Source organism: Balaenoptera musculus, chromosome 20 (genome assembly GCF_009873245.2).
Source record: "Balaenoptera musculus isolate JJ_BM4_2016_0621 chromosome 20, mBalMus1.pri.v3, whole genome shotgun sequence".
Taxonomy (NCBI): Eukaryota; Metazoa; Chordata; class Mammalia; order Artiodactyla; family Balaenopteridae; genus Balaenoptera; species Balaenoptera musculus.
This window is the reverse complement of record NC_045804.1, coordinates 11,689,713-11,714,666: the sequence shown is the minus strand read 5'-3', so window position 1 is coordinate 11,714,666 and position 24,954 is coordinate 11,689,713. Positions and strand designations below refer to the sequence as shown.

At 61.9% G+C, this 24,954-nt stretch overlaps 2 protein-coding genes across 24 annotated transcripts in view; one reads left to right on the top strand and one right to left on the bottom strand.

Annotated features, from left to right (window-relative positions):
- AATK (apoptosis associated tyrosine kinase) overlaps nucleotides 1-3,788 on the top strand; it is a 40,606-nt gene extending 36,818 nt beyond the window's left edge. For 6 of the 7 annotated variants that reach the window (XM_036837913.1, XM_036837917.1, XM_036837914.1 and 3 more), the window contains 3 exons: nucleotides 92-239; nucleotides 416-601; nucleotides 1,691-3,788. In XM_036837913.1, coding sequence (XP_036693808.1) covers nucleotides 92-239; nucleotides 416-601; nucleotides 1,691-1,731 — 375 coding nt within the window. In that variant the 3' untranslated portion in view covers nucleotides 1,732-3,788. Of the gene's footprint in view, nucleotides 1-91; nucleotides 240-415; nucleotides 602-1,334 lie in introns of all 7 variants that reach the window. The other variant, XM_036837912.1, reaches the window with a different exon arrangement.
- A 118-nt stretch (nucleotides 3,789-3,906) lies between these two features.
- The window catches only part of BAIAP2 (BAR/IMD domain containing adaptor protein 2), a 70,925-nt gene continuing 49,877 nt past the window's right edge, over nucleotides 3,907-24,954 (bottom strand). For 3 of the 17 annotated variants that reach the window (XM_036837918.1, XM_036837921.1, XM_036837920.1), the window contains 8 exons: nucleotides 20,323-20,475; nucleotides 17,404-17,628; nucleotides 17,023-17,224; nucleotides 16,175-16,376; nucleotides 15,131-15,199; nucleotides 14,554-14,716; nucleotides 12,654-12,688; nucleotides 10,362-11,676 (listed from right to left, as the gene is read on the bottom strand). In XM_036837918.1, coding sequence (XP_036693813.1) covers nucleotides 10,977-11,676; nucleotides 12,654-12,688; nucleotides 14,554-14,716; nucleotides 15,131-15,199; nucleotides 16,175-16,376; nucleotides 17,023-17,224; nucleotides 17,404-17,628; nucleotides 20,323-20,475 — 1,749 coding nt within the window. In that variant the 3' untranslated portion in view covers nucleotides 10,362-10,976. Of the gene's footprint in view, nucleotides 4,370-9,885; nucleotides 9,934-10,361; nucleotides 11,898-12,653; nucleotides 12,689-14,553; nucleotides 14,851-15,130; nucleotides 15,200-16,174; nucleotides 16,377-17,022; nucleotides 17,225-17,403; nucleotides 17,629-20,322; nucleotides 20,476-24,954 lie in introns of those variants that run through there. The other 14 variants (XM_036837927.1, XR_005017933.1, XM_036837923.1 and 11 more) reach the window with 14 other exon arrangements.

The following is a 24,954-nucleotide window of genomic DNA, read 5'->3' as shown; positions in this document are numbered from 1 at the left end:
GGTGGCTGCCCTGGGTGGGCTCTGCGTGGGTAGTGGGGGTCTGCGGCGGGACGGGAAGCCATGGGAGACTCGTGCTGTTCTGATCCTCCAGGAAAGCCCCACCCGGGAGCTCGGGGAGCCCTTCCCCGGCGCCAAGGAGTCGTCCCCCACGTTCCCGGCGGGCAGCCCGGGCTCCCCCAGCACCCCAGGCCGGCATCGGCGGGCTGACTGCTCCCCCGACAGCCCCGCGGCCGAAGAGGGTGAGCTGGAGGCGGGGTGACGCGGTGGCGAGGGTGGGGCAACGGGGGGTGGGGCAACGGGGGGCGGGGCGGGGGGGGCCCTCATGGAGGCGGGGCAACATGGCGGGGGCCTGTGACTTCGCTGGTGGGCGGGGTCTCCCCCATCCGGTCCACAACTGACGGCGGGCCCCTCGCAGGCGGAGGGTTCGAGTGGGACGATGGCCTCCCGCTGACGCCGGCCCAGGAGCCAGCCCCGCACGTCCCTGCTGCGCCCCCCAAGCCCGCCAAGCCCAGTCCCTTCTCTCGCTTCACTGTCTCACCAGCGCCTGCGTCCCGCTTCTCCATCACGCACGTCTCCGACTCGGACTCCGGGTCCGTGGGAGGTGAGGCTGCGGTGGGGCTGGCGGGAGGGGATACCGAGTCAGGACAGTGGTGAGGGCGGCCGGGAAGGGTACCTGCTGGGTGTGAGGCCCTGCGCTCGTTACTTCTCGTTTTCTGGACAAGCTCAGTTTTCAGACGGGGAAACTGATGCTCGGAGAGGTCAGGTCACACCAGGCCTGTTTGTTGTGGCCACCTTGGCACGTTTCCTCACCGCCCTGAGGAGATGCAGTGCCCCAGACAAAGCTGGCTCAGCACCCTCAGGATGTAAGCTGGATGCCCACTCCCCGCGCCCCGCCCCCCCACTCTTTTCTCCCTCTTACGAATGCACCAGGCTGGACACTGAGTGCCCCCCACCCTGCTCTCTGACCTGCAGCAGCCTCTCCTGCCAGAACCTTCCCAGCCCCTGCTGGTCTGCCTCATCCACCACCCCCCATCTCAGATCTAATGGCTTGTCCAGAGATGGTGGTGGTGGTTCAGGTGCCTAGGTGGGGCCCTACTCAGGGGCCTGAGCTCACCCCTCCCTCCAAGCTCCACTCCTGTCAGCCTCAGACCAGGTGGGCTCATACCTGTCCAGTTGCCACCACCCAATTCTGGTAGGCTTCCCTGAAAGCTCACTTCCACTAAGATGCCCCTAGTTATCTTGTCCCCCAGGCAGACACAGCCCCTCCCTTGCTGCCCTTGGCCTGAGGCTGCAGCCTCTAGGGAAGGACCTGCTGGCCTGTTTGTGTCACACAGTGTGCCCTTAATGGATGGCTGAACAAGCAAGGAGGTCACCAGGAGGCGAGTATGTGACCCTGGCCAGCCCAGTCCTGTTCGGGTCTCAGTTTCCCCACCTGTAAAAAGAGGACTCAGAGGGCTGATGCTGAGCTTTGTTGGGCCCGGTCCCTGGTGATGGGGTGGGAAGGATAGTCGTCTGGCTCCTACCTAGATAGGCGGGCAGGCCTGCTGCAGCCCCAGCTGCTCAGTGGCCCCTAAGCCAGGGATTGAGGCCAGGTGAAAGTCCTGGGGGAGGGGACTCTGGCTGTCCTTGGAGGGGAGGGTGCTCTCAGGAGTCCCTGTGTCCCCAGTGTCTCCCTAAACATGTTTGCCAGGTCCTACAGCAGGTGCTGGGGGCAGCTGTAAAGAGGCCTGAGCCCCAGGCAGCCCCTGCTTGGAGCCCCTGCCGGTTCTCTTCCCGGCAGCAGCGAGGATGGTGACCGAGAGTGGTGGGGACTTTCATCCTGGCAGTGGTCGGCAGCAGCTTCCAAGTGCTTCGGTGCCCCATGCAGCACCCTGGAGGAGCAGGGCAGGACGAGAGGCCCCTCTCTGGCGCTGGACATTAGAGCATCTGTGCACACCAGCCCCGTGCTGCCCCGGGGGCAGGATTTGTCCTGGACACTTGGGTTTGCTGCTAGGCCCTAGGGATGCCCTACAGCCGCCCCTCACCCTGAAGCTGCCCCCTCCCCCCGCTGTCAAGACTGCTTGGCCTCTGAGGCCAGGGGCCCTCGCATGCCCTGCCCACAGGTTCCTGTGGTGTGTTGCAGGCTGCTGTGTCCTCACCCCAGGTGAGAGGGCAGGTACAGGCCTGCTAGGACGGCCTCTCCCTGCCCCCTTTGCCCCTTCTGCCGGTTCAGGGTTTGCTCAGTGCAAGAAGAGGACACCGGGCTCGTGTGTCCCCGCTCCAAGTCTGTGGCTGTTTCCCCTTCACTGAATCAGTTAGACCGTAAGCTCTCCCTCCCCACAGGGTCTGGGCCGGCTCCTGCCTGGGTCCCACTGGAGCCCTGCGAGGGGACTGAGGTGGGCAGCCCGAAAGATGGGGGGCTTTCAGGTTGCAGTCCTGCTGCTTCAGCTCCTGTCTAGAGGTGCCTGTGGCTCCCCTCTGCAAGGTAGTGCCCAGCCCAGCCCAGCCGCCAAAGGAAAGTGGGGGCTTCCCCCAACGGTCAGTGTCAGGGGGTTCCTACCGCAGGGATGGAGACAGTGGGAAGGGGTGGAGCTGGGAGGGAGGGTGGGGCAGGGCAGCACAGGGGGTATTTTTGTAACGCTGTTGTCAGAACAGATCGAAGTGGGATGCTTTTAAGTTATTGTTGCCAAAGAGACGTAAAATTTATTGTTGCTTTTGGGGTGTGGGTGGGGACTTGTTTTGAGTTTGTTTTTTGTTTGTTTATTTGAGGCTTATGATGCTGGTACAATGATCGTCTTGTTCCTTTCTTGTCTGTTTTTTAAGAGAAATCAAAGCTAAGGAAAAAAGCCTTCATGCTAAGCGTGTTTTCTTTTGGAGTCTGCAGATAAAGCCTTGGGCAGGAGGGGGCATGGGCCGCGCTGGGGTGGGGTCCCTATAGTCCCTTCTGACCACTGGGGGATGCAGGAGGGAGACCACCCCTTCCTCCAACTGTCCTTGGCACACCTTGGTGGAGGGAGACAGTGACCTTGGGCCCCTAGGGTGCCCAGGTTGTGGTGTCTTCCCAGAACAGGGCCGGCGGACTGACACCTGCAGCCCTCACTTCTTCCTGCCTGGAAGCTGGCCCTGCCTAGGTAAGGGTGAGAGGGGACCTCTCCGGGAAGCTCTTCCTCCTGCCTCTCCAGGGGTCGCCCCTGTCCCTCAGCACGGGGAGGCCGGGTGAGGGGGCGGTGAGCTGGGAGCAAGGTGGGTTGTGAGAAGGTGGGGCTTCTGTGCCCCTCCACCGCAAACATCTGCCCTGTGACCCTGCCTTGCCCCACCCGGCCTGCCTCCAGCTTCTGCAAGGTGAGAGCCTCTGGGGTCCCGCCCCCCCCCGTGCTTCGTGTTCTGGGCTGTGCGCAGAGCCCCTCCTGGGAGGGTCTGGGAGGAGCAAGCGAACGCTGCCCGGAATGTCTCCTGAGGTAAGGACTGCTGTCACCAACGTGGTTAGTTAGCACGGCTGTATTTCAGCCTCAAATGTCAAACAGCATGGATCCGATAAAGTTTCTAAAATCTTATATTTCAGCTGAAATATGGAAACAGCCAGAGCATTGAGGGGGCCCACCCAGGAATCCTGGGGCAGGACCCCCTCAATGGCACACAGCTTGGGGAGCCAGGCCACAGCACCGACCACCCTGGGGACAGGGAGGAGAGCTGGCGGCCCTGCAGCCAGTTCTGGATAGGAGTTAGTTAGGGTGTGGGCAGCGAGAAACTGGGACAGAGAGGCCCACAAAACTGCCAGTGGGAGGGGGGAGACCCAGCAAAGCCCCAGTCAAGGGTCTGCCGGGAAGTTAAGTGCTCATAATAAATCCAAGGAAGGGGGGCAGGCCCTCGCCCTCCCCCTCCCCTCACCCCTTCCCCTCCCCTCTCCCCCCCCCCTTGCTCTTGCATGCTGCCGCAGGCACGTACAGGTGGGCGGCCTCATTACTGACCAGACAGGGGCTCCCCTTACAGCTACAAGCTGATGCGATGGTCCTCCCTGCACCCTGGGGGCTCCCCGGCCCACACAACAGACGGGCCTGATCCAAAAGGTTGGCCGCACAGCCCAGGCAGCAGGTCCCCGCTCCAGGGGCCAGCCCCCCTCACTCTCCTTGACCACGGCCATGCCACCTCCTGACCCTGTAGGAACAGCCGGGGTCCAGCCCAGGCCAGATTGAGGTGGGGGCAGAAGGGCTTGGAAGGAGAGAATTCTCTAAACGGGGAGCAAGCAGATTGTAACAAAACAGGTTACAGGTCAGGGTGTGGGAGGAGGGGCCCCACGGGCAGTGGGTGCAGACGTGGCCGTCAGCTGAGGAGCGGGGCAGACCTGTCATTGGTCACCGTCGGCTTCAGCTGGACGCTGGCGAAGGGATTCCTGAGAAGAGAAGAGTGGTTTTAGTGGTTTTCGGGAGGGGTGCTGAGTGCCGCCCTGCGGCTACGGACGGCACCCACCTGGACCCTGACGGCGCAGCCTCTGAGCTCAGGGCCGGTGGGTGGCAGAGGCCACTGGGGAGAGCCAGGAAGGGGCGCTGTCCGCAAGGCCAGCTGAGCCCCAACGCGCCTCCCTCTGCTCACCCCCCCAGGTGCCCCACCTCAAACTGTCAACCCTCCCAAAGGCAGGGTGGGTGGGCATGGGGGGGGGGCCCTCCACATCAGCCCCGGTCCTTTCTCCGCAACCTGAGGCAGCCCCACATGAGCCGCACCCGAGCTCAGTGTGCTGCCCCCCAAGGCCAAGCACCCCTCTGCCACCTGCCCGAGAGCAGCAGCTGAGCCCGTCTGCAAGGACACAGCTGTTGACACACAGAGCCACGGCTCAGCAGAGCACACAAGCCCAGCCCATGCATCCTGGGGGCCCAGAGAGTGGCCCGCCCCATGCCGACACGACAGACACGAGGCGCAGGCACCCCAGCGGCAACGGGGCTGGAAGGGGTGGACGCCCGTAGCCCCTGCGGAGGGGCTGACTGCCTCCTCAGAGAGGAGCCGTGCCCGCCCCTTCGTGCCGGGGCCGCGACTGAGGGACAGACGGACGCACCAGACAAGGGGCTGAGATGGAACGAGATGAGTGCAGGGTGGGGCCGGCACCTGGCCTCGTGCTCACGGAGGCCTCTCCTCCTCGGGTTCGGTGGGCTCCGAGGAACTGCCCAGGCGGGGACGGCACAGGAGAGCAGGCCGGGGGACATCAGGCAGTCCCAAGGGTGACAGCACAGATGGCACGTGGGACACGGAGGGCTCGGCATGAACAGGAGCTGTTACCTGGGGCGGGAGTGGCCTCTGACGTGGCTGGGCGTCCACAGGAGCTGGCTGGGCGCTCTGTCCAGGTGCCCAGGAAGATAGAACGTGGGGTGGGCAACCCTGTGTTGGCCTGAGGACCTGGCATTTTCTAAAACACTGAGGCACTTTGGGCTCAGTTGTTCAAAGGATGAACTAGTGAGAGGAGACTGATGATGGAGCAACGTGTGGCTTCTGCGTCTCCAAGATGCTGCCTGACAGTTGGCAGCACCCGCAGCCGTTCCACCCCTGCCTCGGAACATCTGCACCTGATGAAAGGCCCTTCCAGCCGGTGGGGCCTGTCTCTCTCATTCAGGTCCTCTCTGGCCTCCCAGGCTTGGGTCTGAGCAGATGTGCTTCAGCCCCACTGGCCCCGGGCAGGGGCGGCCTGGAGGTTCTGAAACCGAGGTTCTGCTGTGACCAGTGTCATCTGCCCCGGGACGGAGGATGCAGGGCAGCCATGGGGGCGGCCGCCTTGACTGGACTCTGGTCCTAGAGGAGGGCTCCATGCCCTTGGCGGTCCGCAGCCAGGGTCATGGCGGGGGGTCTTGTGGGGCTAGAAACGGGGCAGGTTTGTCCATCCAGAGTCAGGGACCCAGCAGGGGAAGGGACCCAGAGAAGGGAGGATGGCGCCTGTGCTGACCAGAGCCAGGGGCGAAAGGGAGTTCCAGCCGGGTGTGTCCCGACACACCTACATTCTCATCAGAAAGGGTCAGTGACCAGCCATGTGTAAATCAACGAAGTTACAACACACCCTCAAACCATATACAAAAATAAACTCAAAATGGCTTATAGACTTAAACATAAGACATGACACCATAAAACTCCTAGAAGAAAACATAGGCAAAACATTCTCTGACATAAATCGTACCAATGTTTTCTTAGGTCAGTCTCCCAAGGCAATAAAAACAAAAGCAAAAATAAACAAATGGGACCTAATCAAACTTACAAGCTTTTGCACAGCAAAGGAAACCGTAAACAAACAAAAAGACAACCTACAGATTGGAAGAAAATATTTGCAAATGATGCGACTGACAAGAGCTTAATTTCCAAAATATACAAACAGCTCATACATCTCAACAACAAAAAACCAAACGACCCAATCGAAAAATGGGCAGAAGACCTAACTAGACATTTGTCCAAAGAAGACATACAGATGGCCGACAGGCACATGAAAAGATGTTCCAACATTGCTACTTATTAGAGAAATGCAAATCAAAACTACAATGAGGTACCACCTCACACTGGTCAGAATGGCCATCATTAAGAAGTCTACAAATTACAAATGCTGGAGAGGGTGTGGAGAAAAGGGAACCTCCCTACACTGTTGGTGGGAGATTGGTGCAGGCACTATGGAAAACAGTATGGAGGTTCCCCCCAAAACTAGAGTTGCCATATGATCCAGATGAAACTATAATTCAAAAAGATACATGCACCCCTATGTTCACAACAGCACTATTCACAATAGCCAAGACATGGAAACAGCCTAAATGTCCATCGACAGATAAATGAATAAAGAAGATGTGGTATATACACAATGGAATATTACTCAGCCATAAAAAAGAATGAAATAATGCCATTTGCAGCAACATGAATAGACCTAGAGATTCTCATACTAAGTGAAGAACGACAAATAGCATATGATATCACTTATATGTAAAATCTAAAAAAATTATACAAATGAACTTACCTACAAAACAGACTCACAGACATAGAGAACAGACTTGTGGTTGCCAAGGAGGAAGAGGGGTGGGGGAGGGGTGGATTGGGAGTTTGGGATTCGCAGATGAAAACTATTATATATAGGATGGATAAACAGCAAGGTCCTACCGTATAGCACAGGGAATTATATTCAGTATCCTGTGATAAACCGTAACGGAAAAGAATATAAAAAAGAATGTATATATGGGTATAACTGAATCACTTTGCTATATGGCAGAAATTAACACAACATTATAAATCAACTATACTTCAATTAAAAAAAAAAAGAAAGGGTCAGTGGCAAACCCACACTGCCACCTGAACCAGGAAGACCTCCCTGAAGAGGGTGTCTGGCCTCTGACCCACACTGTCCTCTTCTCCTCCCCCAAAGCAGTGTGACCATGGAAGAAGCATGTGCTGTCCACACTGCAGGTTCTGAGGAAGCAGGTGGCAGCTGTAATCACTCCAGACCTCTGGAGCGACTCCCTCCTGCAGCCCCGGCCAGAGACCCCTGGGTGGGATACTCCCACCCTTCAGCATCAGAGGAAGCATGAGGCCCCCTTGGGTGCCCACCACTTTCTGGAATGTTCTGTGAAAGAATAGGCTTAAGAGCTACCCCCGGGGAGGGCACCTGAGTGACCCCAGGTGAGGGACTGGGGGTCAACAGTGGGATGACAAAACATGACAAGATTTGGACCTGAGGCACTGCCGATGCTGCTGTCCTGCAGACGTCCGTCACTGCCCAGGGGTGGACGCCGGGGCCAATCAACAGCAGACCACCCAGACACAGAACAAGCTCTTCTTGACCCAAATGGGAGACGCTGGAGTATGCGAGGGTCAGTGCTGTCAGGACGCCAGGGCCCCTCCCCAGGCAGGGCCACCAGGCACTCAGGCGGAGGACTGGGGGCTGGGCTCTGTCCCCCTCCTGAGCAGGGACACACGGACAGCCGGTAGCTTTTATACGGAATGGATTTGCACCCTCCGGGGGGCAGGCCTGAAGTCCCGGGCATGGTGAAGGCAGGCACGAGCCAGGCCCCCCGCCAGGAATGGCTGTGCCCACCACCCAGTCCTCTGCAGACCCCCACAGCCTGACGAGGTGGGACCCCTGCAGCCGAGCAGCGTTCAGGTCCAGGCTCACGAAACATTCGTCCCTGCGGATTTGGTGGAATCGCCTTCGGTTATCTTCTGAATCCACTTCTTGAGTAAGAAAGGGGGTGGTTCTGAGAACAGCCCGGTCAGCACGAAGCGTGGCTTGTGTCCTGTGGTGACTCCGGAGCAGAGGAGGAGCGAAGAGCAGTCACAGCATAGATTTCAACTTTCTCCACGTTTTCCTCTTAAAACGTGCCACAACTTCAGAACATCGGCCCTTCTGGACTTGAGTCGTTCTCCTCCCCGGCCCTCCTCCCAGGGCTGTGAGCTCTGGCAAAGCTGAGCAATGTCCCTCAACCAACCAGAGGTGGCTTGTGACACCCCCGCCCCTGGTAGAACCATCAGGACAGGCAGACCCTGCGGCCGCCGTGCTGTGTGCTCCCAGGGATGAGTGCACCCCTGCCCGCCGTGCCCCTGGGGCTCTGCCCCACCATCCAGGGGTGGGGTTCTAGGCAGAGGTCATACGAGCCTCCCTGAGCCTTCACCCCCTTCCAGTACCTCCAGTGGGTGAGATCAGCTGGGCTCCACCAGCTCAGAGGGACCACGAGGGCAGCAAAGGTGGGGGCGGGAGATGCAGGTGTCTCAAAGCATCTCGGAAGAAGAGGGACAGATGCAGGGGAGGAGAGTGGCCCAGGTCACCCACTGCTGAGCCAGGGTCAAAATCATTTCTCCCATCCCCCAGTTTCAGGAGCACTTGTCTCTAGAGTTTTCCAGAACTCACACTGCAGCTCCTCAAGAGAAAGGCAGGAAAAAAACCCCAAACATATATATAGATAAAAAACCCTGGCAGTCCAGTGGTTAGGGCTCTGTGCTTCCACTGCTGGGGGCCTGGGTTTGATCCCTGGTCAGGGAACTAAGATCCCACAAGCCGCGCAGTGCGGCCAAAACAAACAAACAAATACACACAAAAACAAGAAAGGCAGCGAAGGAGGGAGAGGGAGAGTCCAGGACCTGCTGGAGTGGTCCGGCTGCCCACAGGGAGGATGGCATCGCCGTGACACCCAAGGAGGTGAAGGGATGACCATCTTTGTAAAGGGCCCATGTGCCAGCTTCACACAGCAGACTTCTCAGTGACAGGGCTGGGGTGGGGCAGAGGGGCAGCAGTGCCGCCCAGACCCAGGCACAGGAGCCCAGGGCAGTGGGCTCCCCCTGCACACCCCCCCCACCCCAGCTGTTGGCGCTTGCTTTCCAACGGCACAGGGGAAGGGACCATGACCAGTTGGGAGTTGGAGGAGGCCACCGGGGCCTGCTCCGGAAAGCCTGGAGTAGCCCCTTGGAGCCATGTCGGGGCAGACAGCAGGTGAGCCTGGGCAGAACGGAGCCACTGCATCTGCTCATCCCCTGCGGGGCAGATGCAGAGCATGCTCCTGCTCCCGTGTGCCTGTGGCTCTCACCTGGGCACAGGCCATGGTGCTACCCCCAGACCCATCCTGGTCTCCCGAGCCCTCGAGGGGCTGTGATACTCACCAACCCAGGAGCCAGCCAGGACGGGCTCAGACCCACGCCCAGGGACCAGTCTGAGGGGCACTCAGCCAAAGGAGCCCAAAGCCAGCCTCGCAGCTGATCACCAGGCTTCACCCCGATTATGGCCAAAGCACCCAGCAGAAGCAACAGGGAACCCAGACAGAGGGCCAGGCCAGACCCGCAAGCTTCCAGAGGGAGGAAATCCGAGAGCCCAAGGAGAGGTCCAGGGAAGCAAAGACCCGGAGCCGAGAGCAGACGCAGGTTCAGCAGACCCTCGGACCCCAGCATAAGAAAACCAGGGCAACTTACTAACTCTAGTCAGGGGCCGCTCAAAATCTGGCCACTTCCACGTCGGCACTGCAAGGAAACACAGGGCTCGGCTGGTGCAGGTGGAGCGGGTGGGAGTGAGGTCTGAGGACTCCGAGGGGACATAAGCCGGATGGAGGATGGGGGGACGCCTGGCAGCTGGCGTATGCTGCCAGGAGCATGTGCCACCAGCCACAGGGCAGAGCTGGCTCTCCAGCCCCCGGGAGGGGTCTGCAGGGAGGAAGCTCCAGGGAGCACGTCGGCTCAGGCAGGGCATCCCTGGATCAGGCCCACGTGGCTCTCACCCAGGGTGCGGGCCTCCCCAGGTGCCCCCAGGGAGAGCACTGTGGCCTGGCACTCTCTGCACCTTGGTTATTCTGTCGGCGAGGAGGCCAGGCTTTGCACACACGCAGGCTTGCACACACACACGTGTGGCCCGGACACACGCAGAGGGGCTGGAAGGAGGCGCCACACCCAACTCGATGCAATAAATAAAACTTTTATTCAAACAACTGCAGTACAGGGCACAATTTCAGATTAAAAAAAAAAAAAAAGACGAAAGGAAACAGGAAAAATATTTTCAGCACTTTACATCTTCATACAAGTTTTGCGGTTTTGTGTCTACATTCATCCATTGAGCATGGAATCCCCTGGATTTGAGATCTTTTAGCAAAATTAGAACACCAACATAGAAGGCTCTTTTTACAAAGGTCCGTGTTCTGGCTTTGTTTTTTCCTTAATTATAAAACAGGGTCTGTCTGCGTCTTGAGCTGCTTCTCTCACAAATGCTACCAGCCATGTCCTAGTCCACGGGAGGGGGCGGGAGGGTTTTGCTAAATCACATCAGAAAAAGGAGCGTCCACAGCTTCACGGGGGCTCCCGTGGCGGGAAGGGCGGAGCGGCTGCGCCCTCGCTCACTTCCCAGATTCAAGGCGTGAAGAGGCCATTTCAGCAGCCACTAAGTCCAGCATGTCTGTTTCTGAAGTCACCAAGACACACAAAGAGACGAGAGCGTTTAGGGAGGACTGGGCAGGGACTGCCTGCTCCCCGATGGCAGGTGCGGGGGTGTAGCGCCCAGAGCCGCCCTCACTCCTTCACAGGCTGGTTAGAGAAATGATTTCCAGAACACGTGGGGTTGGGGGTGGTCTCTGGAGGTCTTTGGAATGTCCGAGTGCGGCCGGTCCCCCTCCCCGCCAGTGCACTGTGCAGTCACGGTCACGGCGCCCCGAGGCTGGCGCCGTGCTCTGGTCTGTACATCGTCCAACGGCGTCCGGGACAAGGAAGCGGTCGGGAGCCCGGCCTGGCGGGCAGGCAGGGCTGGGGGCTGTGGCCTCCCTCACAGGAGCGGCCAGCTTCCTCAGGAGGCCCCCCGGCTCGGCCCGAGCCCTTCTCTGGGTGCGGCCTGGAAGGATGCCCCCGGGGCCACAAGCCTCGTGGAGCCCCCAGCACCCTCCCTCTCCCGACACAGGTGCCAGCGTGTGCTGGGGGGTCAGATGCAGAGATAACAGTACGTACACCGGAGTCCATGCATATCTGTTTTTGTTTTTCAGGAAAAAAAAGTCCTTTTCCTGTTTTTCATCTTTTTGTTTTTTTGTTTTTTTAAGATTTTTCTTTTTCTTCAAACTTTTTAGACCTGGCTCACGGTGAGCCTTCAAAGAGGGACAGCGTGTCATGAATACGGCGGATGGCGAGCAGCGGCGAGGACACCCCGCCCGCGCTGCCCGGCGGCAGGTCCCGACACACGGGTGGGGGCGTGTAAACATAGGGAGCGGAGATGGGGCAGCACCATGGACCCTGGGGGATCACAGAGTCTGGGGTCACCAACCAAAAGGCGGGGGTGAGGGGGCAAATGGGAAAGAGAAACAACCCAGGAAGAAACCAACGAGAGCCGAGGAGGAAACCGATGGAGACCAGACAGACGGGGGGCGGGGGGCAGGGGACGGCGGGAGCTCTTCTGAGCAGCAGCTGCCCGGGGTCAGCGTCCTCACACTGTGGACACCAGCGTGCCACTGCCACTGTGAAACAAAGCACAGGACAGCTGCCGGGCCGCACACCTCCCCCGCAGCTGCCCTCCCAGCCACGCGGCTGGCCACCCGGCCCTGGGGGAGTGGTGACAGGAGACCCCCAGAGCCCGACAAGGGCTGAGCCCAGGTCAGGGGTTCAGGAGACTGCAGCCCTGAGCCATCTGCACCAGCCTGGTCTGGTTCCGGAGAGACGAGCCCAGGGGTGGGCCCCCCTCCTGGCCAAGGTCTGGACAAGCAGGTCTGGACGCCAGCAAAGAGCAGGGCCACAAAACCACCAGGCGAGGGGGTCATGCTGCGGCTGTGGGCAGCCTGAGGGCCCCACCAGGAAAGAATGGGAGCCCCAGTAGTGGCTGCAGTGGGTCCCTGACTCCGGCCTGGGCACAGGGCCAGGCCCGGCTTGCTCCCACCCACCCACCCACCCGCCCGCAAGGGGAGCACGAAGGCAGCTCCAGGAGGGGCTGCTTCCCCCACTTGGCGTTATCTGGGGACCCTGGGCTGCTGCCAGGGGACAGGGCATCCTGCACTGAGGGCCCTGCCCTACAGAGCGGACTGGCGGAAGGCACAGCGCGGTGAGGGACGGAGAACAGGCACCCTGGGCCCCGCTCACTGACTCAGAGTGGAGACACTATGGTCTCCAGCCAGGCCCCAACAGAGCAGGCCTGGGAGGGGAGCCACCCAACTCCAGCCTCCGGTGGGACAGCTCCCCAAAACCCACAGCTCCCCAAGACGAGTCTCAAAACCCCTTACCTGCTCACAGCCCGCGCCCCGTAATCATCCAAACCCTGGGGAGGAAAGAAAGAAACAGGTCAGGCTGGGGTTCAGGGGGTGAGGCCAGATCTACAGGGCAGGGTCCCCTCCTAACCCCAGGGTGTGCGGTGCTGCCTGCAGCTGAGGACATGAAGGGCGCCTCCCCTCCTCAGCAGTGACCTCCCAAATTCACAGGGATGCCTCCTTATCTGGCCAGCAGCCGACAGTGAGCTCACGCTCCCGGGCACACACAAGACAGATCACCTGATGACGCCCTTCCACCCATGTTCCCTATGGCTCTTAGGCCCTGCAGGTCATATGGTAGGAACGCCTGGCAGGTGAGGGCTTCCTGGGGAACTCAGAGGCTGAAACCACTGACTGTGGGGCGTTGGGGAGCCGGGTCAGGGAAGCCAGGCTGGCGGAGGCTGGCGTGGGGAGGGCGGCTGCACCGAAGGTCACCCGCACGCCTGCCTCATGCACGCCTGTGCCGGCCCCTGAGCGCCCCACGCCCAGTCACAGCTTCCTGGCCCTGAAGCAGCTGCCGCCCCAAAGCCACTGAGGGCTACTGGGGACACCCTCCTCAGCCCTCTAAGCATCAAAACCAAAACCAGCAACCAGGAAGCAAGAGGAGCAAGCAGTGGTCAGACCCCTCCAGGCCAGGCCAGCTGAGGCCTGGGTAAGGCTGGAGAGGGACTGAGGCGTCTCACTGCTCAGCAGCCTGGCCCTGTGACCCCCGCCACCGAGGCGCCACGCCTCTCCCAAGGCGGGATCAGCCTCTCCCTCCCTGCTGCTTGCCCTGGCCATTGGTCCCAACCTCACCTTCTCCGAAAGGTTCCATCCAAGGGTCTGGCCACACCACCCCGGCCTTGCCCCTCTCACCACTTAAATTGTCTCGAATCACGTGTTCACTCTGCCTAAACCGTCAATTCCCTGAAGACAGCTCCCTCCACCCTCGACACCTCACACAGCATATGCCAGCTGAGCCCTCCTCACAGGAAGGAGGGGTGGGTGAGGACAGGACAGCTGCCGGACAGGGACAGCTGGACAGGGAGAGTCGGCCACCACGTACCCAGAGCCCTTCTCTCCCTCACCCACTTCTGACATCACACTGTCAATACAGGAGCCCCAGCTGCTGGGTCAACTATCTGGCTGCCCAAAGTCTAGAGAAATCTGAGTTCTCTTCTCTTCCTCTCCCCTCTGCCTGGGCCCCCCAAGCCCCAAGCCGAGGGAGGCCCTGCCCTAGAGAGCGGCACCGGAACAGAGCTGCTCGCCCCTGCCTACCACGCAGCCACAGCAGATGAACGTCCTGGAGGCCTGGGCCCCCGCCACCCCACGAGCTTCCCCGGCAGAGCTGTGCAGCACCGTCCACACTCACACCCCAGCCCCGCCTTGACCTCGAGACCACCAGGCACACTGGGGGATCCATCAGGGGATCCACCGGGGACCCGAGCCTCAGTCTTCTGCCTCTGGTTGCCTGGTACCAGGTGGCCTGACCACGCGTGCCCGGCCCTGCCTCCTGAGGGCCCCAGAAACACGCTAACTAGAAGGTTCTGGCCACGTCTCAGGCCCTGAGTGGCAGACACTCGTCTGCACTCAGACCCATGATTGCAGGAGCCCCACGGCTCTCAGGGAAGGGGCTCCACCCGAGACGCAGCGTCCAGAGCAGTCTCAAGGCCGGCAGCACCCCAGCCCGAGGGAAGGGCAGGCAGAGGGGCCACCATGCCTTCTCTAGAGCCCTGAGACTATAGAGGACGTCTGGCCGTGTTCCCTGAGGTGGCCACAGCAGGGGTACAGATGCCAGGCCCAAACCCCCGAGCCCACGGCCTTCCAGTGGAGGTGCCAACACAGGGCTGCGGCCAAGCCCACCCATCAACGGCCCCTGCCAAGGCCCCCAGCTCACCTGGGAGAAGGCGGGCACGGCCACGCTGTAGGGCCTCTGCTTGAAAGTGCCGGCCGTCTGGGCGGGGAAGGCCCGGGAGGATGTGCCATAGTCGGGGGGCGGGAGGGCCAGGTCTTCCTTGTCCAGGAGGTTGCCCGTGCTGCTGCTCTTGCCCTGCTGCAGGCTGTGGGGACGGCGCGCACGGCCGTCAGCTCGGGCCCGGCCCGGCCCCCACGGGCCCCGCAAAGACGGCGGAACGAGAGGCTGCTCTCCGTGGCCTGGGGTGCAGCCACGCCGCCCCAGTGGGCCAGCCCCCGCCTAGGAGCGGGGTGTGAAGCATGCAGGCGGGAGGGGAGCCGAGCCCTACGGCAGCCGCTCAGCCCCTCGCTGGCTCCGGCAGCGAGTCTCCTGCTCTCCCGAGGGCCAGAGGGACCTGGGGGGCTCACGGGGCCCCCACCCCATCCCCCACAGCTGGCAGCGACCCCTGGGGCTCTCAGACGCCGCCCTCAGAGCACCTCTGCACCCCTGCACCCTAGGGCCTCAAACGTGCAGCCCCTCCCAAGAGCTACGGGCCACCTGCCCCTGTCAGCATGCTCACCTCATGTGCAACCTGTCACCGCCGTCGCCGTCCAGGACCCGGGTATAGGAGAAGGGAAACCAGCCCCGCCTGGAAGAGCAGACCCTGTCAGAGCGTGCCGGGGCCTCTGCGTTCCGGCGCGGGGGCCGACTGCCATCCGGCCCAAGTCCCACCCATTCCCTGGCCTGGCTGCACCTGAGGAGGGGACACGTGTGTGTGCTCCAGGGAGACCAGGAGACCCCTGCACCCACGCGGGGTGTGCGTCCAGCTCGGAACTGCCCTGCTCCGGACGGGAGCGAGGCTGGGGGTGAGGGAAGGTGCCAGGACCCAGGCAAGGCTCTTACTTCTTCAACAAACAGGACTGGTTTCCTACCATGTGGCCCAGCTGGGCAGGGCCTCAGCCCCAAGTGGCCACACAGAACCACGGCACCAACGTGAGAGGCTGCCTGGGGGGAGGCAGGCGTGGTGTTGGGGATGCGGGTGCCCTGCCGGTGCCCCTGCTCCTCAGAGCTCCCCATCAAGGGTGGCGGCTGCCAGGAGGCCAGAGCCAGGCTCAGCGCAGCCTCTCCCTCCCCGGCTAAGGCAGGCTGCTTCTGCCCTGGGGCAGGGGTCTCTCACCCCGCGGACAGACGCATGCAGACAACGGTGGTGGCGGTGGCAGTGGGAGGGGACAGCCCCTGACCTGCGCGGCCCCTGGCTGAGCAAGAGCCAGGCATTGGCACAGCCTCTTGGCAACAGGCGTTCAATTAAGCCGTGAAGGCGCGGCCCATCCGGCTCAAGGCCACTTCTAGAACCCCAGCACGAGGGCTGCTCACATGCACGCAAAGGCTTTGGGGTGGAAGGCTGGCCTCTCTGACCGGGAGGGCACACGCACATGTGGGGTGATGGGCTAAGTCAGGGGATGTGCAAGTGAGGGACGGTGGGGGGCCCTCGGCTACATCTGTCCCTCCCAACGGAAGCGTGGGACCTGGATCATCAGTTCAAAGGAGGACCCAGAGCCCAGAGTCAGGACGTCTGAGGACCAGGTCATGAGGCCGACGTTCCCACCGCCCACACAGGACTCACATCTTGGTCTTCTCGCTCTCGCCGTAGTGCCAACCGTCACGGGCCTCGGGCACCAGCAGGGTGATGAAGTCGCCCTCCTTGAAGCTCAGCAGGGTGCTGTTGTCCCCAGCCGCGTGGGAGAAAATGGCCTTCACCCGCATGCGGCCATTGCGCTCTAGACCAGCTGCCATGGAGCTCGAGCGGGGCAGGGTCTTGTTCTCGGCTGCCGGGAAGACAGGGCAGGTGTGAGGGGGATCTCTGCCCCGAGCGGGTAAGGGCACGGTCACCCTCCCGTCAGCTCAGCTGCCCGATGGTGAGATGCTAGGAGGCCCCAGGTGGGCCTGGAGGTGGACTGTCCATCCTGATGGACGACTGCCAGGCCTCCAGGGCTGTTTGGCTCAGACTCTGGAAGGACCTGGGAGCTGGGGTGTGTGTGGATTCAGTCTCCGACCTGCCACTCATCAGCAGGGGCAGTTCTCTGGGCCTGAGACTCAGCTTTGCCATCTGCTAATCAGGAGACCCTCACGGGCCGAGGCCACCGGTGGGGCTGCGGGAGGGAGAGTGCCGACCACGGCAGACACGGCAGGGCGGGAAACTGTCACGGTCAGCGAAGCCCTCCCCAGCGTCATTCACCTGCTCCTGTCACCAGCTGAGCTGCTGGCGTCCCCACACCACCCCGCCCTATCATGTTCACTTAATGGGGGAGCCTGGCCAAGCCCAAGGGTCCAGGAAGGCAATCTCAAAGGGGCCCCAGGGTGCTGCACACAGGCACGCACACTTGCGAGCCTCCGGACCTCCCCAGCCTCCCCTCAGGTGTGCTGTTACTACTGCGGGCGGGGGCAGGGCCGGGGCCCCAGCGGAGCTCTTACTGGTGGCGTAGCTGTTCTTGGGGGCCACGCTCTTGCGCACAGGAAGCGTGTTGGAGTAGGAGTCGCTCAGCTTGCTCTGAGACTGCGGAGGAGACGTGGACTTGGGCTGGGCGGCCTTGCGGTCAGCCCAGGGGTGGTAGTCCTCGTTGTCTGGGCCCGAAACGCCATTCATGACAGGCGTGTTCTCCTGGGCAGACAGCCGCTGTCGGGAAGAGGCGGCATGGGGGCGGTGTGGCAGGAGGGCCCGGCCCGGGTAAGGCCAGTGTGGAGAACCCCTTGCCCCCAGCAGGGGCGCCCCAGATGCCACGGGATGCCAACCGTTGGTGCCAAGGGGGGCCATCCCCCCACACACCCATAAAGCTTTACAGAGCAAGGACTTACCCCCACAAACGGGGCCAGCTCAGGGGGCACCGGCAGGGGCTTGGCCCCCGGAATGGGGTCTGAGATGACCAGGTTGGACTTGGAGGCCGACAGGCCGCTGGGGAGTATAGACCCATTGCTGCTGGCCATCTGCTGCATCAGCTGCACGGCGCGGTCTGGGATCTTGTTGGGGTCGGCACAGGCCTGCTGCCACAGCGGCAGCTTCTGCGCCAGCAGGTCCTTGCCCTGAAGCGGAGAAAGCCAAACAGGGTGGGAATGAGGGCCGGCCACAGGCTCCTGCAGCCTGCCTGCGGGGCTGCGGGAGGCCAGGGCCTGCTGCCGACCCCACTGATGCAGCCCCCTGGCTCCCGCCTGGCACTGGGAGGCTTCTAAAGAGACACACCCACCCCGGGAGGGGCACACCTGGCTAGGGCTGCTCTTCGCCAGGTGGGGTGCCTTACAGCCAGATGAGCCACCTGTAAGTCCCTGACCCCCGACCTGGGAAAGGGGCCGATACGATGCAGTGAGCTGTGCAGTCGAGGGATCCCCAGGAATGAGATCAAACCAAGGCCTGATCAGGGCGGGGCCTCCCCAGGGGCCTGAGGGAGATGAAATGGACAGGTGCTCAAGTGGTCAGCCACCGAACAGCAAGGCCCTTTGTGGGCAAACCCTGAGATACTAGGAAGAGCGCCACTCGGGCAGACTTGAGGGCCAGGAAACCTCGCAGGGACAGAGGGGACCGTGGGGAAGGGACAGAGCTGCCCAAAGCCCAGCTACGATCAGGGCACCACCCAGGGGCCCGCAAGCCCAGCTGTCCCTCCAGTGTGCACCAGGGCCTGCCCAGGACACAGCTAGCCAGAAGAGCACAGGGCCTGACAAAGGATGAGGAAGCCACAGGCCTGACCAGGGCCCCAGGATGGGGGTGTAGCCAGAAGTGAGACAGCAGCCTGAGGGTCCCTGCAGCCCATTCAGGGGCCCTGTGTCCACGACATGGACACACTCAGGGCCTGGGGTGCAGCTGTGCCCTCCCCCTCTCCTGGCCCTCTGACCAAAGTGGGCTACCCTACCTGCAACAGGTGACACAACCCATGTTCCACTGCAGACCCCAGACCCCCCTTGTGTGGAGCTGCCCCCCAGCTTGGGGCAGTCATGGTCTCCAGGACCTCGGAAGGGTCTGTCCAGCCCTCACTGTCTCTCCTCACTTATCTTCCCACTTTTTTTTTTTCCCCCCTATTTTTTGGCAGTGCTGCGTGGCATGCGGGATCTTAGTTCCCCGACCGGGGATCTAACCCGCGCCCCCTGCAATGGAAGCGCCGTGTCTTAACCACTAGACTGCCAGGGAAGTCTCTCTTCACACTTCTTTTGACCTGTGTCTGGGGCAGGGAGGTGGCGTCCACATGGGGAAACTGGAGGCTGCTGGACAAACAGCCCTTTGGAGCAGGCCGTGGCCCCCTCTACCACCTGCTAGTTTAAACCAGGGGCCAACAAACAACTGCCCGAGGGCTGGCTGCTTGTCTGTGAACAAGGTTTGACTGGAACACAGCCACGTCCGTTGGTTTACCCATCTGTGGCCACTTCTCTGTGCAATAGCCAAAACTGGAGATATTTACTAACTGGCTCCTGGTTGAGAGAAATAGTTGATGGGTCTGGGCCGGTGGTGAGAAAGCGGGTCAGCAGGGACCCTGTACTAACAGGGACAACCCAGGATCAGGGCGCTGCAGCCCAGGGCTCCCACCCTGATGATGGCCCTGTTGCTGTCGGGCCTGAGCCCAGGCACAGGGAAATGCCGGGCTCCTGCTGCTGGGAATAGGCTGGGGTGGTCCTGCCTTCATGCCCCGGTGCCCCAGCCCGGGGGGCTTGTGCCTCTTTTAAACCTACCAGGGGGCTGGCGTCCAGCTCCCTGGAAAGTCAGCTGTCGTGTCTCGCATACACACGATCAGGCCCCCCAGGAGACGGAGATGGTGGCGTCCTGGAAAAGGACGGCTTTCCTGCCCTTCTGGCACGGATGGGCCTGCGCTCTCCCTGACCAGTCACAGGGCCCAGCCGCCAGAGGGCGCATACGCCTGCCACAGTGCTGCCTAGGGCCGCGTGGGCGCTGCGGTGGCCCTGCTAGAGAACTGCGGCTGCAGCAAGCACCGCCCTGCTGCCAGTGAGCCCTCGGGGGCACAGGACCTGACGGCAAAGCCCCACTCAGCGGGGTGGCCGGACCCCCGACCCTGCAAAGGACATAAGTCCTGTCACTGTCCTTGCTTTGCACCTGTGGTGGCAGCAGGCCCTTGGGCAGGCCCAGGCAAGCAGGAGCCTCTCCGTGGAGGGAGGGCATCTGTCTCCTTGGCAGCTCCAGCCTGGGGACCAGAAGCTGAGTCAGATCAAGCATGTGTATGAGGTGCTGACCCGCAGAAGCCCTTTATGGAAAAAGGACACAAACGAGGGCCTCCCTGGTTGGCTGAGCTGCCTAACCACACCTAAACTCTCAGAACGTTCTGGAATGTTCCCGCAGACAGCTCTGACCCCACCCCAGCTCCTAACTGTGGACTACAGGAACAGAAGCCCCAGTGAAGCTACCCGTCCCTGCAGGGGAGGTGTGTCCTCTGGGTCTTGCTGGCCCCGGGGGCCTAAGCTGGCCTCTGGAGGGGTTCCCTGGCACTGCAGCCCCTCCCAAGGAGCTGGATCCCTGGAGGAGACCCTCTTAGTGGGCTGTTAGTGTAAGTGCTCTCAAAAACATAGCCGGCAACTTCTAACGGGAGTCTTAAAGCATCTGCAGCTTTAACCCGGTAACTCTCCTTCCAGAACTCTCGCCCTGGGGAAATCCGAAACACACGGGACGTTCAGCACAGTGTTCCTTCACGACAGCTCCAGGCTGGACGCGTCCCGGTGCCCCCGGGGGAAGCCGTCGTTTCTGCCGACAAGGGCTCGGCCCCACGCAGAGTGAACACCCACCTTGGAGTGGTAGGCGGCGGAGCTCTTGGCCACGGCACACTGCTTCTCCACCAGGAAGCAGAACCTCCGCCTCTCCTCAGTGAGAGCAGTCTTGTAGCCGTCAGACACGTAGCTCTCCAGCTCACCCTGCTTGTTGCCGATGGCGTCGATGTACTGGGGGTGGGAGAAGGGGACACAAGAGGCAGGTGAGCCAGCGACGGGACAGCACGCGATCACCTCCAGTTCTGGGCAGCCCCACGCAGGGGGAGCACATCTCCTGGCCAGCGCACCGGTGTGGGGCTTGGCCGTGTGACTCACCCTGGCCATGGGGCTGCCCTGCTGTGCCACTGCCCCCTGGTGCCCCGGCAGCCGTACGTGTGGGGACCATGCTGGCAGGTTGCTTGGTGAGGCTGGTGACGGTGGTCACCTCCCTCGGACCCAGACTCCAAACATAACAAAAGCCACCCTAATGCTCGGTAGACCAGGAAAGTTCAGCTGGCACTGTGTGTTGGAGAATAACTAATTCACACCCAGATCCCATGGGTGTGGGCAGAGAACGCAGACACAGGAGACCGCGCTTGATACTGGGGCACACCAGAACATTCTCTGCAGGTTGGAAAGTTTCAGTAACAAAGTACCAGCAAGACTGGGGGCAGCTGTCCCAGGAGGCCTGCAGGCCCCTCCGCGTCTGGGTGTGGGTCTGCAGGGCCCGGCTTCCCGGGTGTGGGAGGCCCTGCCAGCCCTCTTCCTGTCTCCCCTCTCTCTCCTCCATGCTCCACGCGGGGGCACAGACTCCCCCTCCCCAAGCTGGTATCGCTCTCTTTTGGCCGGCCAGGGAGCAGCCTTTGCCGAATCAAGCCCCATCCTCCGGCGGCAAGGGCAGGTCCAGGCCACGAGGGGGCGGCCTCCCCTGCCTCCTCCACCAGCTCTGACTCAGCGTGGGTGGGTGGTGTGGAGCCGGTGGGCGCAGTGCAGGCTGTTCCTGCCACCTCACCTCCCCTCCCCTCCAGCAGCGCTCAGCGGGAGGGCAAGGGCCCGCCTGCCGGGCGTGGGCCGTCCCAGTGCTCTCACCAGCACACAGCTCTGTCAGCGTGAGTGAGCACACTACCCCAGGCAGGGCCTGCCCAGCTCCCCCACCAGGACTGGGACCCTGCTCCCCCCTCCAACGCCTGCAGATCACCCCGCCTTCAACACTGAACCCCCTCTCCTCGCCCTGGGAGGGCAGCCAAAATGGGCCAGGCCACTACCCCACCCCTAAAGGAGCCGGCCCTGGTCCTCCTGAGCAGCTGCAGGGCCGGCCACACCGCGGGGTGGGGGTGCCTGAGAAAGTCTGTGCAGGAGGAGAGAGGCCTCCAGGGCAGCCCTGCTCCCTGCCTCCACTGCCGCCGGTCCCCGCCCCCGCCCCCCCCTCCCCGCCCCGCCCCAGCAGCCGGAGCAGCTCCAAGTGCTCTTCTCCAAGTGCTCTTCTCCGGGTTATGAAACATGTGCGCATCCCAGAGCCTCCAGTCCCTGCTCCTGCAGAACCTCCCCTGCACCGTGGCTCCTTCAGGAAGTGGGGGAGCAAGTCTGCAGATTTGGGGTGCTACTGGGGGCCTGTGGAGGCCACCGTGGGCAAGGCTGTGCTGTGTGGGGAGGTTCCCTGCAGATGCCGCCCACCAAGGGGGAGTGGCTCACACCCGAAGCCCCTATGCGGACAGGAAGCCTGGGGGCGGGAACACCCTCTGGACAGAAGGGCCTGGAGGGGCTGGGCTCCCTCAGAGAGGGGGACCCTGATGCACACCCCCGCTGCCCCTGCCCCAATCACCTAAACAACACCCAATGCTAGACTGAAATCCCCCAGAGGGTCCCATGCCCGCTCTGCTCCGTGGCTGTCCTACCCCGTCCAGGGGATAGTGGGACATCGGCGTGGCCTTGCAGTCTTCAACCAGCCCGGAACAGAGACGCCTCCCTCGGCCTGGCCTGCTCATCCTTGCATACAGGGGCGCACACAGGGGCTCGGCTGGGGTCCTGGGAGCCCCCTAAGGGGCAGCCTCAGAAAAAGTCGCTGCGAGGCTCCGGAAGGAGTTTGTGTTTTAACCCCAGGATAAGCCCCAGCCGGCCAGCCCTTCCCCGGGTCACCACCTCCCACCCTCCCTGGGGGCTGCTCCAGTGCTGGCAAGGGGTGGGCTCAGGGTGAGCCAGGCACGTGGAGACCCCACGCCCAGGCAAGAGGGGCTGAGGCGCTGAGAGGTCAGCGCGGAACCTCATGCAGGAAAGGCCCAAGGGAGACCGCCCACTGTCCCCTAATTGGGGACTTTGGGGAGGGAAAGGCACCTCTTCCAGCGGTTACCCCAGGACAGCAGCGTAAACCGGGACGTGGGCCCCCAGGGTCCGCCCGCCCTGAGCCTGCTGCTGAGAACGGGTCCTCCTCGTGCCGGCCTGGCGTCCCCGTCCGTCCTGCTGACGGTTTCTGGGTTTTCAGGCTGCGGTAACATCTTTCACCTCAACGCTCCCACTCCCTGGAGGGGAGAGAAACCAGCTCGGGACGAGATGGCGCGGGGCGCTGGCCTCATTAGCTGCCTGGCAGCCTCCCGGGCCGGGGGAGGGAGTGGTGGTTTATTTTTAAGATTTCCATTTATTCAAACGAATCCCAAGAATGGCCAGGAGCAGCTCAGGTCTCAGGCAGGGAACCTGGGGCTACGAGAGCCACCCAGTGTCTTCCCAGGGACCACAGTTGCCTGGGATAGGGCAGGAGAGATGTTGAGCTATACCGGCCGGGATGGCCAGCCCAGGCGGGGGCCACGAGGACCCGGAGAGCCGACCCTTCCTCCACGGTCCCCACACCAAGCATCTGGCTTCGGCAGAACGCTAGCCGGCCAGGACACTGGCTGCCACTTCTGTCAAGGAACGACGGCAGGCCCTCCTGACCTCCTTTCCCAGGACGCCGCCTCTTGGGGAGAGAGGCCACCACTTCACGGGCAGATTCTAGAAATCCAGGCCAAGTGAGGAGCTTTGCCCTCGAACGGGCGGAAGAGGAGGACACACACCCCCGCCCCGCCCCCCGCTGCAGCCTCCAGGCCACGCTGGCCACTGTCGGCAGGAACACCCCCCAAATGTGCAGGAGTGTCCGCGCTCTCTAGACGTGCAGAGGACAGAACGTGCCTGACCCTACAGCTCTGATGACTTAGCAACAGGTCCCAGAAAACGGCCCAAGCGGGTCCCTGCCACAGGCAGGCACCGCAGCCAGGCTCCTGGCGTCCTGCATCCTCCCTGCCCCCACCTTCCCCTGCTCCTTGCTTAGCGGGTGCTATGGAGACCGCACTATAGAAACACCCAGCTGAAAGCATTTAAGACCCACAGAACGCTCCCACTTAGTCACCCTGGGCTGAACAGCCCTGTAATCCGAGAAGACAAAAGTGATCAGAACACATGTCTCCTCTCCTCTGTGGAGCGAGCCGGTGACTCAGAGTGGGGGAGGGGCGTTCTAGAAAACACCCGAGGCTTTGGTTTCCCTCACCGGATAGGCCATCGTGGCTTTCCCACGTTTCTCAAAACACCAACGCTGCCCCTAACCGCTGCAGCTGGTGAATGACAGCGGAATCCTTGGGCCTCAGCTGTCACCACTGGTAACCATTACTCCAAGGAGACAAGGAGGGAACTCGCTTAGCGGTGATGTACAGGAAGGTACAGCCAGAATCGGACGCCCCCAAGCTGCATTCAGTCACTGGGCAGCTTCTGGGGGCAGCCGGTGGCTTCCCTGGAGCCTGCTGACCAGGCCTGTGCCCACTCCCTGGTCTGACGCACTCGGCACCCAGGCCAAGAATAGGGAGGCCAGCCTGGGTCAGTGGGTGAAGCTTGGTGAGGGCTGTGGCAGCGGTTCAGTGGATTGTTGGAGGACCCTTAAAAATCTCATTTAAGCACAAGAGCTCAGAGCAAGGCTTGGGGCCGGGGCTGAACAAGAGGGCAACTGCGCCCTCCTGCCCACGGTCCAGCAGACGCAACAGCTAGCAGGCAGCTCTGCGGGGAATGTGCTGTGGGCACATCCTTAGGCAGAAAGTGCAGTGCCTCTTGCAGGCATCAGGGACCCATGGGCCCCGGGCTTCCCAATTTCCTGAGAAAGGGCCCACAGCCATCACTAGATTGGTGGGGGGTGGGGGGGTGGGGGTGGTCTGTGACCAAACAGATCCCACTGCCCACGCCCTGCCCAGTACACTCACACGCTGGCGTGTCCAGAAGGGATGTGCTGGGAGGGGTGCACCCATGGGCATCCCCATGCCCAGACCCCAGGAGAGAACGTGGGGCCACTTCTGTCCACACCAGTGGGCTGGACATGCTGACAAAGGCTTGAGGCCCAAGGGGATGGGTCTCAGCAATCTGTGAGCACGCTGAGCCAAGGCCTTGGGTGGCCACCAGGGAGTGCGCCAAACTTCCAGGATCCACACTCCATCCAGGTCTGAGGTCTGCTCTGCTGCCCTGGGACCTGGAGGAGGATGGAGCCCGGGCTCCTGTGCCCACCTTACTGGGTGGTCCCTGCCAAGTCTCTGGACCCTTTGGGTCTCAGTTTCCTCAGGGGCTGAGCCAGATTGTCACTACCTGACATGGCAGCCCCTGCCTCACATGATCTTGGAGGTTCTGCAGGTACAAAATTCATATCCAACCTCAAAGACTCAGCAG